Source organism: Carlito syrichta, unplaced genomic scaffold, assembly GCF_000164805.1.
Source record: "Carlito syrichta isolate Samal-C Ts95f unplaced genomic scaffold, Tarsius_syrichta-2.0.1 Scaffold301173, whole genome shotgun sequence".
NCBI classification, from domain to species: domain Eukaryota; kingdom Metazoa; phylum Chordata; class Mammalia; order Primates; family Tarsiidae; genus Carlito; species Carlito syrichta.
Genome location: NW_007245269.1, coordinates 76,764 through 90,485, shown reverse-complemented (window position 1 = coordinate 90,485; position 13,722 = coordinate 76,764). Strand labels below are relative to the sequence as shown.

Genomic DNA, 13,722 nt, shown 5'->3' with positions numbered 1-13,722 from the left:
ATTTAATGTAGAGAGGAGGTCTTGTCAAGAAGCCCAGGCAGGTCTCAAACCTGTGGGCTCAGGCAATCCACTCACCTCAGCCTCCCAAAGGCACGGGATTACAGGTTGAGCCACCGAGCCCGGCTTCAGCTCGATGTTTTAATGACTGAGGATGTGGATTGGGCTTTAGCCTTGCTGGGAGTCACAGGAAGTATTTCTTTTCACTTGATGTAGATTGGGCTTTAGCCTTGCTGGGATTCACAGGAAGTATTTCTTTTCACTTGCCAGCCAGTCCCTTATTGCAGTTTTTAAAACAAAAGGCAATTGTTTTTCCAAGTCAATTCTCAGCTCAGCCATTGCCACCTCCCGCAAAACTGGTTTTTACTGATGGGTCATCTACAGGGCAAGCAGCTTATGTGGTTAATAATCAACCACACACTTTTAAAACTATGGAAAAGTCTGCTCAATGAGTTGAAATGTGTACAGTTATAGCTGTTTTTGAAAATCTCTCTACACAGCCTTTCAATTTGTATTCTGATTCCAATTATGTAGTTGCTTTGTTCCCTCATACAGAAACGGCACCTTTGTCAAAGAATTCTTCAATTTATATTTTACTTGATAAATTACAAAAGTTGGTGCAAACTCAAGATGTTCCATTTTTCATTGGGCATGTTAGGGCACATTCTATGTTACCCAGTCCTATTCATGAAGGTAATGCATTAGCTGATCTTAATACTAAAGTTGTTTTAACAGCTGTTGAGGAAGCGTTGGAAAATCATAAATTACATCACCAAAATGCTACTGCCATGAGATTACAATTTCACATAACCAGAGAGGCTGCCAGGGCTATTGTTCGAAATTGTAAAATCTGCTCTACTTTTTCCCCGGCCCCACCTGAAGGAGTTAACCCTCACAGGTTAAGGCCTAACGACTTGTGGCAAATGGATGTTACCCATGTGAAATCGTTTGGTAAAACTACATATGTACATGTTTGTGTGGATACATATTCCCATGTTATATGGGCCACTGCTCGCACTGGGGAAGCATTTAAACATGTTCAACAACATTTATTTGCATGCTTTGCTGTTTGGGGGATGCCGCGAGCTATAAAAACAGATAGTGCTCCTGCTTATACTTCAAAAGCTTTTCAGGATTTTTGTACTGTTTAGAATATTTCATTCTACAGGAATCCCATATAACCCTCAGGGGCAAGTCATTGTAGAGTGAGCCCACCAGAATGTGAAGAATCAAATAGCTAAACTACAAGAAGAAGATTATAAATATGCTTCTCATCATGTTCTAAGCCATGCCTTATTTGTAATCAATCATTTAAATGTTAACAATGAAGGCGAGTCTGCCTTTTCATGACACCTTACTTTAAATAAAAAACAGACATTTCCACTGGTTAAATGGAAAGATTTGCTCACTGGAATATGGCGAGGACCTGATATTTTACTAACATCTGGATGAGATTTTGCTTGTGTTTTCCCCCAGGATGCTGATTTACTGGTGTGGATATCTGATGGATTCATTTGTCATCATAATGAGTTACCCATTCATTCAACCCCTGCCTCCCCCATTGTTGAAAATAACCAAACGGAAGATGCCTCCTCTGCTTGCCTCACCATCTCACCAGAGAGCATATGAATATTCCAGTTCTTCTGAAAGTGAAGAAGAAAATTCAGCACCAGCCATGAAAATGCAGTGTACACTATCGCCTCCGTCTTTTGACTCAACACCTACCTTGGTCCCTCCTGAGCCTTTTGTTTCAGCTCCTAGCCCCCCAGTGACAACACCATTTGCCAGATTATCTTTGAGACCTCGAAGACATCAGCGTTCCAGGCAAACCAGGATTGCAAGACCCCCCACTTGGGGCCAGCTTAAGGCGTTAGCTGCAGAAGCAGAAGAGGTGGTTGTGTCCCAAGGTCACACTGTCAGCTCTAGGACACTGTGCTATGCTTGCTGTTATAGCGACTCAGGTATTGTCACCCCCCTGGATGTTTTGCTGCCACCTTATCACCAAATAGTAATACCCCAAGCTATTGGGCTTATGTGCCTGACCCACCTTTATTTTACCCCGTAACTTGGGATGAGCCTACTACTAAGATTTTCACTAATAATAGTGACTTAATGGGAGGTGAACGTTCTTCATTCACCACTACTAGAATGGTCAATGGCAGTAATTATACTGGGGTAACAGGAACTCCCCCTATTTGTTTTTCTCCTTCTTTTTCTTGGTCAGGATGCATGTTGTTAAAACGTAGAACTATTCTTACAAATTCCTCTACTTCTAGAGGTCGGAGTAATCTGTGGGGGCTCACATTTTATGGCCCCACTGATGTATATAGTACTAATGGTCGTTACTTTATAGAGAAAACCCGAAATAATAATATTTCCCTTTGTACTGATATTACACATGTAATACATTATTGGGATGCAATAGGGATAAATGATGGGTTTCCTAAATAGAGGATATGTAGGTTTAATAGTACTGTTTCCTATAAATTATTTGAACCAATACCACCTTTTCATAAATTTTCCTCTATAAAAATATATGATTGGTCAATCTCCAGACCCGAGTATAATTATAGATCTTATCTTAATTCAGGATCCAATTTAAGAATTAACTGGAACAGCTCTTTCCCGCAAATCCCACCCCTTATAATTTTAGATAGTTGGTCCCCATATGGGTGGGCTACACATATTTTCCAAAGTTCTTGGTCTCAGAACAGTTCATTACAAACCCAGCTTTATTGGTTATTTGCAGCTACAGGTCCCATAGCACTTTATCGACCCCATTCTCATTTTACCACTTCTTTACAAGCATGTGTTGAATCCCCTTATGTTTTATTAATTGCAGGTTTTCATTCTAAGTTTTCTATAATTCATAAATATGGTCATTTTGAAATTACTTGTGAAAATTGTTCACTGTCCAATTTGTCTTGGTAAAAACCCCATTAAAGTGTTTTTATTAAAATGTCCAGCATATGTGTTTGTACCTGTTAAGCTGCCCATCACTTGGTATGCTACTCCTGTAACATTCATTTTGGAACAAGTAATTTCTTCTTTAGCCAGATCTCGAAGGTTTGTGGCTGCCCTTATATTAGGAATTACAGCATTAATTGCTATAATAGGATCAGTAGCCACTTTCGCAGCTGCTTTAGTACAGGAAGTACATACTGCTGAACATGTAAATGAATTGTCTCAGAATATTAGTTTAGCCTTATTTACTCAGGAACAAATAGATAAGGGTATTATTGATAGACTTAATGCTTTGGAATCTGCATTATTATATATAGGGAATCAAATACAGCATATTAATGTCCAAATGTCACACCCAATTTAAATGGATTTGTGTCACTCCTATGCCATATGATGGGCAAAACATTAGTTGGACTGATGTCCAAAAACACTTAATGTGAGTTTGGTACTCCACAAATTCAACCCTAGACATTCAGCAGCTACACACTCAAATCACGACTATTTCTCAAGCCCATTTATTTCCAACTTTGTTTTCTCAATTGGCATCTAAATTCACAAAATCTCCTACCCAATTCATTTCTTCTAATTCTCTTTGGAATTTAATTTATAATTTTATAGCAATTGGACTAATCATTTTGTTTTTGCTGTTTATCCTACCAGTCATTATCCAGAAACTAAGAAAAGCTGTTCAATGGAACTCTGATACTATCCACCTCGCCATTCTAAAAAATGGGGAGATGCCGGAAGCTGCAACCCCTAAAGAGGCAAAATGGAGGTTACCCGAAAACGGGGAAAACGCCGACGGGGAGCAGAGCCCCAGTGGGAAGCGGCCATGATGGAGGCAGCGCCCCATGGGTCCTACTGAAGGGCCCTTTTGGCCTTAAGGGAATGCGGGCTTCGGCTTGGAAAACACTTCCCTTGATAAACAACACAATTAGCTAGAATGTGCAAGGACGTGGAATTCGCAGTAAGTCTATGTATAGACATGTAAAAAGGGTTCAACAGCAAAAATTTCCCCCCGAAGGGACAAGGGAATGTTTTACTACCCCCTTTCCCATGAAATTGTGCAACCTTTCGCTAAAAAGGAAAAACAAGTACTTCCTCATACCCTTTATAAGTAACAACATTGACAGTTGTGATTGATGAGGAAGTGAGAAACTGAGACAGAGTATCTCCAAAAACAGGTGTTTTCGGGAAAACCAAGTCACAGACGTGCCTTTTGATTTAAGAAACATTATAGTTTAATTAGAAAGAGGGTTCAAATTAAAGTAAGGATTAGAATTAAATAAATAATCGTTATAATTAAAAGATAAGTGTTTATTATAGTTGTAGGTATTAGTTAAATATAAGTAATAGAAGGAATAGGAAATAATTAAGTTTTAAGGTAAACTTAAAATTATACACACTGAAGGTAGGTTTAAAATTAAATACATTTAGGATCAGAAGTAAGATTAATTTTATACATAAGTGTAGATTTAGACTTAAGTTTTGTTTAGAAATATAAAATGTAAAATAGGTGATAAGAAAATAGCAAGTAATATAGATAAGGCAATTAGAATTAAGATAGTTAAATTTTTTTAAAATATAGAGTATTAAAAATTCGTAGTGGGTAAGATAAGGGTGGTTATATAAAAGAAAAAAAGTCAATATATTGCTGCTAAAAGTGTATATAAGTGTAGAATTGAGAAAATAGATTAGTAAAGGAAAAGAAATAGAATAGCGAAGGAACGAGATTCAGTTGGCCTAGAGGTCACAGGTTATGGCTGATAAATTCTTGGCAGCTGGTGTTTTGTTCCTATCTGTTGATTCAGACATAAACAACTTCACTGGTAGCAGGAAGGAGCAAGATGATAATTGTAAAGGTCAACTTCCCCATAAATGAAAAGGAAACATGATGTCAGCTTGTAATGTATAATGTGGGATGTATTTTGTGAGTAGGGGGGATAGTAAAAAAAACTATATAAGCATGTACGAATTGATTAAAAATTGGCAGAGTCCTGAACTCTACCCAAGAAGTTGACTCCTGTCATTCTTCTCCGCCATTCCTGATTCTCCCCTTTCAGGCCCTGACTCTCTCCTGGAGCTGGTCTCCAGCACAATAGCAGCAGACCTATCGACAGAAACGCTACAAGCAAGAAGAAATTGGAGTCCTATATTCAAAGTTCTCAGAGATAAAAAATTTCAACCAATAATTTCCTACCCAGTCAAGCTCAGCTTTATCAGTGATGGAAAATTAAAATACTTCTCAGACATCCAGTCCCTAAGAGATTATGCAGCATTCAGACCAGCCCTAAAGAAGACTTAATAGGTAGTAAGCACAGAAGAAAGAAAAAGAGAATGATTACACACTTCCCAAGAGAACAGCAGAGCACAAAATCAACAGAGAATACAGCATAGCACACAACTTAAAAACACACATATACATCAACCCCAAAGCCATAAGAAAAAAAGCAAACAAAGAAAATACTTTGTGAGAACCCCATGACAGGGATAAACAATCACATTTCAATAATCAGCCTGAATGTGAATGGACTAAATGCACCACTGAAAAGACACAGAATGGCAAATGGGATAACAAACCATGACCCAATTATTTGCTGCATCCATGAAACTCATTTCGATACAAGGGAGGCACACAGACTCACAGTTAAAGGATGGAAAACGAGTTTCCAGGCAAATGGATCAAAAGAGAAGGCAGGAGTCACAACCTTAATATCAGAAATACAACCTTTGCTATCAAAAATTTAAAAAGATGCAAAAGGATATTACCTAATAACAAAAGGTTCAATCCATCAACAAGATATAGCCAACCTAAACATATAAGCACGCAACAAAGGAGCATCAGTGTTTATAAAGCAACTACTAGGTAAATTAAAAAAAGATAATGACTCTAACACTATTATGGCAGGGGACTTGAATACCCCACTAACTGCCCTAGATAGATCATTGAGGGAAAATATCAACAGGGAGAACAAGAACCTAAATGGTACTCTCGAACAAATGGACTTAATAGATACCTACAGATTATCATATCCAACAACCACAGAATATATATTCTACTAATCACCACACGGAATGTACTCCAAGATCAGTCACATCCTTGGCCATAAATTGAGCATAAACAAAGAAAGATGAGTGGGACATCATCAAGCTAACAAGCTTCTGTAAAGCAAAAGAAACCATCAAGAGAGCAGGAAGACAGTCCACAGAATGGGAAAAAAATATTTGCCAATTGTATATCTGACAAAGGTCTAAGATCTACAAGGAAATCAGATGTGCTAAAAGGAAAAAAACAAACAACCCCCTAAAAAGTGGGCAAAAAACTTGAATAGACACTTCTCCAAAGATGATATATGGGCTGCCAACAGACACATGTAAAAGTGCTCAACCTCACTAATCATGAGAGAAATGCAAACCAAAACCACATTGAGATGCTACCTAACCCCAGTAAGAATGGCCATCATTCATAAAACAAAAAACAACATATGCTGGCGAGATTGCAGAAAAAAAGGAATGCTTCTACACTACTGACACAACCTCTTTGAAAGACAGTGTGGCGATTTCGGAAAGAACTAGAATTTGACCTTCCATATGACCCAGCAACTATCCTACTGCAAATATACCCAGAGAAATTCAAATCATTCTAGAAAAAATATACCTGCATACCTATGTTTGTTACAGCTCTATTCACAATAGCAAAAACATGAAACTAACCATGCTGCTCATCGAAACTAGAATGGATAAAAAAATTGTGGTACATATACACAATGGAATATTATGCAGCCATAAAGAAGGACAAATATATGAACCTCACAGTAACTTGGATGAATTTAGAGTCTATCATACTCAGTGATATATCACAGAAACAAAGAATAGAGTGCCATGTATTACCACTCATAAGTGAACCTTGGACAATTATCATAATACTCTAAGAAAGGAATTGGCTGTAGTGGGAATCTTCTATGGGGGGGATTGGCAGTTGAAGAAAACTACTAGGGGAGGGAAGAGCATACATCATCAAAAAGCATACCTGCATAATCAACGTTTGTATACCTCACCCTAAGTTATAACACACATCTTTAAAATAAAAATATGTGATGGAGTATTATGCAGCCATAATGAGGAACAAAATTATGGACTTTGCAACAACTTGGATGTATTTAGAGTCTATAATACTCACTGATTTATCACAGAGACAAAGACTGAGTACCACATAATCTCACTCATAAGTGGATCCTGAACATTTACCATAATACTATAAGAAAGTGATTGACTTGGGGGAGGCACATAACATCAGTAAACATACCTAGTCTCAAACCAGGTAAAATGGGGACCAAAAGGAGTCCCAGACTTTACCTGTTCAATGATCACATGTATACCTAATCCTGAATTTTAACCCACATCTTTGAAAATTAAAAAAAAAAAAAGGTTTTTGCAAATGTAAAAAGAATCTTAAGAAGGTGATATTTTTTTTGAATTTCTGCTGTGTGAGGCCTAGATGCAATCACAAGGGTCCTCCTGAGAGATAGATAGAAAGAGATTTGATACAGACAGTACAGCAGAACTCAATGTGACCACAGAGACAGAGACTGAATTGATGTGACCACAAACCATGAAAAGCTGAAGCCACCAGAAGCTGGGAGAGAAAAGGATCAGGCTATACCCAGGAGCATTTGGAGGGGCCTGATCTATAGATATCCTGATGTTTGTTCAATGAAACTGATTACTTTTGTTTTGCAGATCTGTTACAGAATATATTTATGTTGTTTTTAAAAAGATGATTTTTGGTAATTTGTCACAACAGCCCTAAAAATCTATCACAAATGTAGATCATGGAAAATTCAGGTTAAATATACTAAGATTGTTTACATTTGTAATGCAGAAGATAAAGTGATGCAAGTTTTTATGATAGAAGAATATATATGAAACTCATAGCCTACAGTGAGGCATATGTTAGTGGTAGAATAAATATTTATGACTTTTAGATTTAAATGACATATGGCTTCCAACATCTTCCAACTTCTTCAAGATTTTAAAATATACAAATATGTAAAAATGGAGCTCTTGTGTATTCTCAAAAAAAGATAATTATACTTTACTACACATCATAAAGATAAACCCACAGGACACCCCTTGATATCCACAGTGCTCCATTTCACAGATGAAAACATCTTCTTCAGAGTACCTAGGTGATTTGACATAAGTCACATGATCAGCAAGGTCTGAGGCTGTGATTTGAACCAAGGATTGACTAATTTTACATATATTCATTCCATGGCACCATTTTTATCCTGCAGATGAGGCCAGGATTTATAACATGGGAGAAGGGACAAAACCAGAATGGTGTGAAATTCACAGCTTCCTGCTCTCTCTGTCCCATCTCACCCTGATTCTAATCTTCACTTCAATCTCTTCTGTATCATTAATTCCCTGCACCATCAATTTAACTTTTTGCTTTTAATCTTTGGCAGTGAGTAGGGACATTATTCTAATCCAGATTTCCTCTTCCCTATCTCTATCTTGAGGAGAGGAAGTTCCTATCTCCTGACAAGCCACTGGATATCTGTGGATGTTCTTATCTTAGTCTACTGAAAGTGGTCTCTCAAAGCCTTTACAAACGTTAAAGGACTTAATTTCAGATTCAATAACAGTGCAAGGCTTGTATTGCCCAGAGCCATCTTTACCAATTCTGTCCCTTCAAATCTGTTGACTTTGTTCTTTCCTCTCCTTGTGTCCTTGCAAATCAAATTTGCTTTCCTAACATAAGGAAACAAGCAAAGAAAGAAAGAAAAAAGACAAACACCTCTCCCACCAAATGTTCTGAGCCCCTTAGTCTTTCAGATATGCAGATTGTACAAGAGCTAATTAAGAGATTTTACATCTAAGAAGAATTTTTACATGCTATCTCTCTTCACTGTAAAATATTCTCTGTCTCATGCAAAAATTGATAGCAAAAGGATATCATGATTGAAATGTTTTGGAGAATAATGGACAATCACACATTCAGGGAGGGAAAAGACATTTTCTATCACTGTGTTAGTTTCATATTGATGCAGTAACAGGTTACCTTAATCTTATTTCAAACAACATAAACTGATTTTCTTACAGTTGATGAGAATGCTGAGTTAATATCAAGGAGTTGGTTGAGCTGTACTTCTGGAGGTTCCAGGGGAAAGAATCCAATTTCTTGCTCTTCAGTCTTCAAGATGAACCCACATGCCTGGCTTCATGGGGCTGGCACCTTCTTCCATAACTTCAGCATTACTTTCCATCGTCCTAACTCATCTCTGATGATGATCCTCCTTATTCAAAATTGTAAGTGACGGGGATTGCCTCAAGCATTCCCACACAGATAGTGTATTTACAAGCTGCAAGAAACCATAAAAGTGAAGGATGAAAGTTTGAATGGGGAGAGATGAATAGTGAAAAAATGCCCATCAATAATAAGCTATTGGTGAGGACAACTGGATCTCTAGCCCATGTAGACACATGAAAAAAAAACTCTTGTTTTTCTACCAGAGAAGTGAGGAAGGTAGGGTATGTATATATCTCTCCGGTCCTCACTAATTGAAGACTGTCATAGAAGTCACTCATTTCAGGCCCTGTGTTCTGCCACATGTTCAAGCAGAACTGCCTTTCAGGTTTCAGAGAGAGAGAGAGAGATGTGAGGGGTTGAAAGGACCATGGGAAGTCTGCAGAATTGCAACAAAGAGGTTCAGACTGGAGATCCAGATTGAATGGTCACATCCATACGGAAAAAAAAGACATGGAGTGTCAACCTAGAGCTGCCTCTTTCTGGAACTGGATCATCGAAGGCAAGATGCAAACACATTTCTTTAAAATTTAGGCTCATGAAGGCCAGAGGATGTTTGTGAACAGGCTGCATTCCTGTGGTGTGGCCACCCAGAGTTGTGCATCTGTAATTTCCTCTAGAGACCCCAGTCTGCAATCCCCTGATGCTTCTACTTCCCCTGCTCCTGTACCAGCCTGGGATGCCCCGGACAAAGGCAGAGATTGAAGCATAGAAGTTTAAACCTGTGTCCACATTTTAACCAGATTCAAGAGATTTCTCCATATACTTGGGCAATGGCTTGTCATGAGATAGAGACTTCTTCTCCTCGAGATATAGTTGGGAAGATGTAATTCTAGTTAGAATTATCCCCTTATTCACTGCTAAGGAGTAAAAGAGGAAAGGGGAATTAATGGTGTGTGGCAGGGACGTGCAGTGAACTGCAACAGCCCACACATAGGGGAGAGGGTTCACTGATGGGGCCTATCTCCAGAGTCTTCCACTCATCTGCTCTCTGGAAAGCCAGGCTCCATGGAGGCCACACCTGAGACCCTGGGAACATGCTGGTGGAGAGTGCATCTCAGAGCATTACCCAGGGATGTGTCCTTGGTCTTCATTCTTTAGAGACAATTGATCACTAAGTACTGCATTGGTTCAGAATTTTAAGTTCATTCCAATTCAGGCTTCTAAGCTCAAGGAAGAAATAAAATTTTATTCAGTAATCAGGTCTAGTATCACTAGTGAGCCCTTCCTGCTGATGATATATGAAAAATAATACCCAATGGAAGAATAGGGGACAGTATATGGGGTCTCCAAAGAAAGAATAAGGTAAAGTCCATATATTCCCTGGGTATAAAGAGAACTATAACTCTGGATAATGGTGGATCTGTGAGTGACACAAATTGAAAAAACATTGTGTTGTCTTTGTGCATTTTCATTGAATTGCTTGAGCTTATACTGGTGAGAACTGAGGTTCAAGGTCATTACAAACAACTTATGAATATAATAAACATGCTTCTGAGTATTTTGTTTCTCCATTTAAAAAAAAAGGAAACAGTAGTGTGAATAGTACAGCACAAAGGATTTTTACCCTCACCTGATCCATTTCAGAGTAACTTGAAAACTGACAGCTTCCTCTAAGAATTAGTTATGCATTCCATGCAAACAAAGAAACTCCCCTGTACAATCCCATTATAATTCTAAAATACATTATTCTATCCATCATTAGGCACATTTCACATTTTAAAAATTGTTCTCTAATTATATTTTTTGATAATGGAGAGGTAGAGAAATCCTCTCTGCAATTAAATCTGTGTTTGCCCTGCTCTGACCAGGAACATCTGGGGAAACTGCACCTGTTGCTGAATTACTGAGAGGAGCCAGCCTTGCAGCTGTTCCCAGTCTGCTAATTTGCATGTTCCACAGAAACCAGCCCCCTGTTCTGAAGACTTATTAATGGACTGGTCACACCCAGTGCAGAAGTCAGTCCCAGTCAGGACACAGCATGGACATGAGGGCTCCCACTCAGCTCCTGGGGCTCCTATTGCTTTGGCTCACAGGTAAGGAAGAACAACACTGAGAACTGACTCATCCAGTTTGGAAGTACGGTCTGGCCAATCAGACAAATCCTCTTATAACTTGATTAATTGTGTTTATATTTGTTTTTCTGTTTTCAATCTTAGGTGCCAGCTGTGACATCCAGATGACCCAGTCTCCGTCCTCCCTGTATGCTTCTCTGGGAGAAAGAGTGTCTATCACTTGCCGGGCAAGTCAGGACATTAGGAAGTATTTAGCATGGTATCAGCAACAACCAGGGAAACCTCCTAGGCCCCTGATCTATTATGCTTCGAGTCTGCAATCTGGGGTCCCATCAAGGTTCAGTGGCAGTGGATCTGGGACAGATTACACTCTCACTATCAGCAGCCTTCAGCCTGAAGATATTGCAACTTATTTCTGTCAGCAGTATGACAGTACTCCTCCCACAGTGTTACAAGTCATAACAAAAACCACCCAGGGAAGCAGATGTGTGAGGCTGGGCTGTACCAGCTTCTCCTTTGATGCTGAGGTGTCTCGATCATCTGAGAATATTTCCTGAACTTGGCCAGGTTTTGAATACCACTGGTAGTTTTTGAGAGAGGGGACCATGAAGGCTCCTTAGCACTCTCTCATGTTCCTGTTCTTTTGCCAAAGCAGCACTAACATGACTATGTCTCTGCTGATTTCATAAAGAAAAAATGTCAGTCCATCTGAAGAGTCTGTATTAATGGATAATTGGTATTCATAAAGCAAAGGCATAACCACTCTTTTTCTTTTCGCAAGCAGGAATTCTGTCAATGCAGATAATTATAATTTAAACCACAGCTTTCAAATCCTTGGGTATGTCATTCAGGGAAATAGATACTAGAGGCAGAGGATTCTCTAATCTTTTAGCAGACTGAGTGCAACTGTCCCTGAAGGTATAGGCAATCTAATGGTATAGTCCTCAAAAAAAATCTGGGAAACCAGGTGTGCTTTCAGCTGAGGCAATTCCTCTCCAGGTAACTCTTCAGCACTCACCTCAGTCCACATGATTGTCTGAAAGTGTCAATGAATATTGAATCATACTATTGATTTCCAAGTCTTATGGGAGGGTCCTTCATTGAATGACTCCCTTTCATTAAGTGGCAATTGAGTTGTAAGTCAACTGTACAACTTCATCTGGTGTCAACTTTCAAGTTAGAATCCAACACATATTTTAGTCTATTGCATAGCCAACACATTGTTTTATTTACCATTGCTCTCGGTGCCTATTTTTGTATATGGAGTTGTATAATTATTTTATTATATATTACAATGTAATGATAATTGAAATAAAGAACACAATAAATGTTATGCACTTGAATTATCCCAAAGTCAGCCCTCACCCAGCATTCCACAGAAAAATTGTTTTCCACAAAAATAGTCCCTGATGCCAAAAAGGTTGAGGACTGCTGCTTTAGAATACATTGGGAGTCTCGTTATGAACAGCCATTTCCATGATTTTTAAAATTTGAAGCAATTTCACACTAATATTAAGGTTGCAAATATTGTACAGTGTACTGATTTATTTTTCTAAACCATTTGAAAGTAAATTGATGGCCGGGCTCGGTGGCTCAGCCTGTAATCCCGCGCCTTTGGGAGGCTGAGGTGAGTGGGTTGCCTGGGCACGCGGGTTCAAGACCCACCTGGGCAGTGAGACCTCATCTCTACAATAAATCAAAAAATCAGCTGGGTGTGGTAGCGCATGCCTGTAATTCTGGCTACTCGGAAGGCTGAGGCAGAAGGATCACCGGGGCCCAGCAGGTTGAGGCTGCGGTGGCTGGGAGCAGCCACTGCACTCCAGTCTGGGCGACAGAGTGAGACTCCAACTCCAAAAAAAAAAAGAAAGTAAATGGATGAACTCATAACTCTACTGGCTAACACTTAAACATGTATTTTCCACAATTAAAACATTGTCCTGCACAAACCAAATGCAGCTGTGGAATAAGTGTCTCAGTATCCATATACCATTTCATCAAGTCTTCAGTGTCCATTTCATATTCTGACAACTGTACCAATAATTTCTTTAGTAATAAAATGATTCCCGTGTTGCCTTTAGTGGCCCCTCTCTCTTTGGTTTCCTGCTATTTGGAGCAGTTCTTCATTCTTTCTTTGGATTTAATAATTTTGTGCCTCTTGAAGATCGCATGCTAGTTATTTAGACTGTCTCTAAATTTAGATTCACTTGATTTTTCAACATGATTAAATTCTGCTAATGTTTCTTTGGTAGGGATACCCAGATGGGATGTTGGGTTTTCAGTGCATCCTATTGGGTGGTGCATGGTTTTAACCTTTCCCATAAATGAAGATGTTCAGTTTGATTTCTTGTGAAGGGATGTCTGCCAGATGCTTCCAATATACCTTCACTCTGCCTCTATTTGAAAGTAATACGAATCTGTGGAGAAGTCCTTTGA

The 13,722-nt window shown here is 38.8% G+C and overlaps 1 gene segment (V, D, J or C); it reads left to right on the top strand.

The window, feature by feature from the left end:
• The first annotated feature begins 11,255 nt into the window (after positions 1-11,255).
• Positions 11,256-11,846, top strand: LOC103257037. The segment is given in 2 exon segments: positions 11,256-11,310; positions 11,434-11,846. Coding segments are annotated over 2 exon segments (468 nt in total).
• Positions 11,847-13,722: the final 1,876 nt, after the last annotated feature.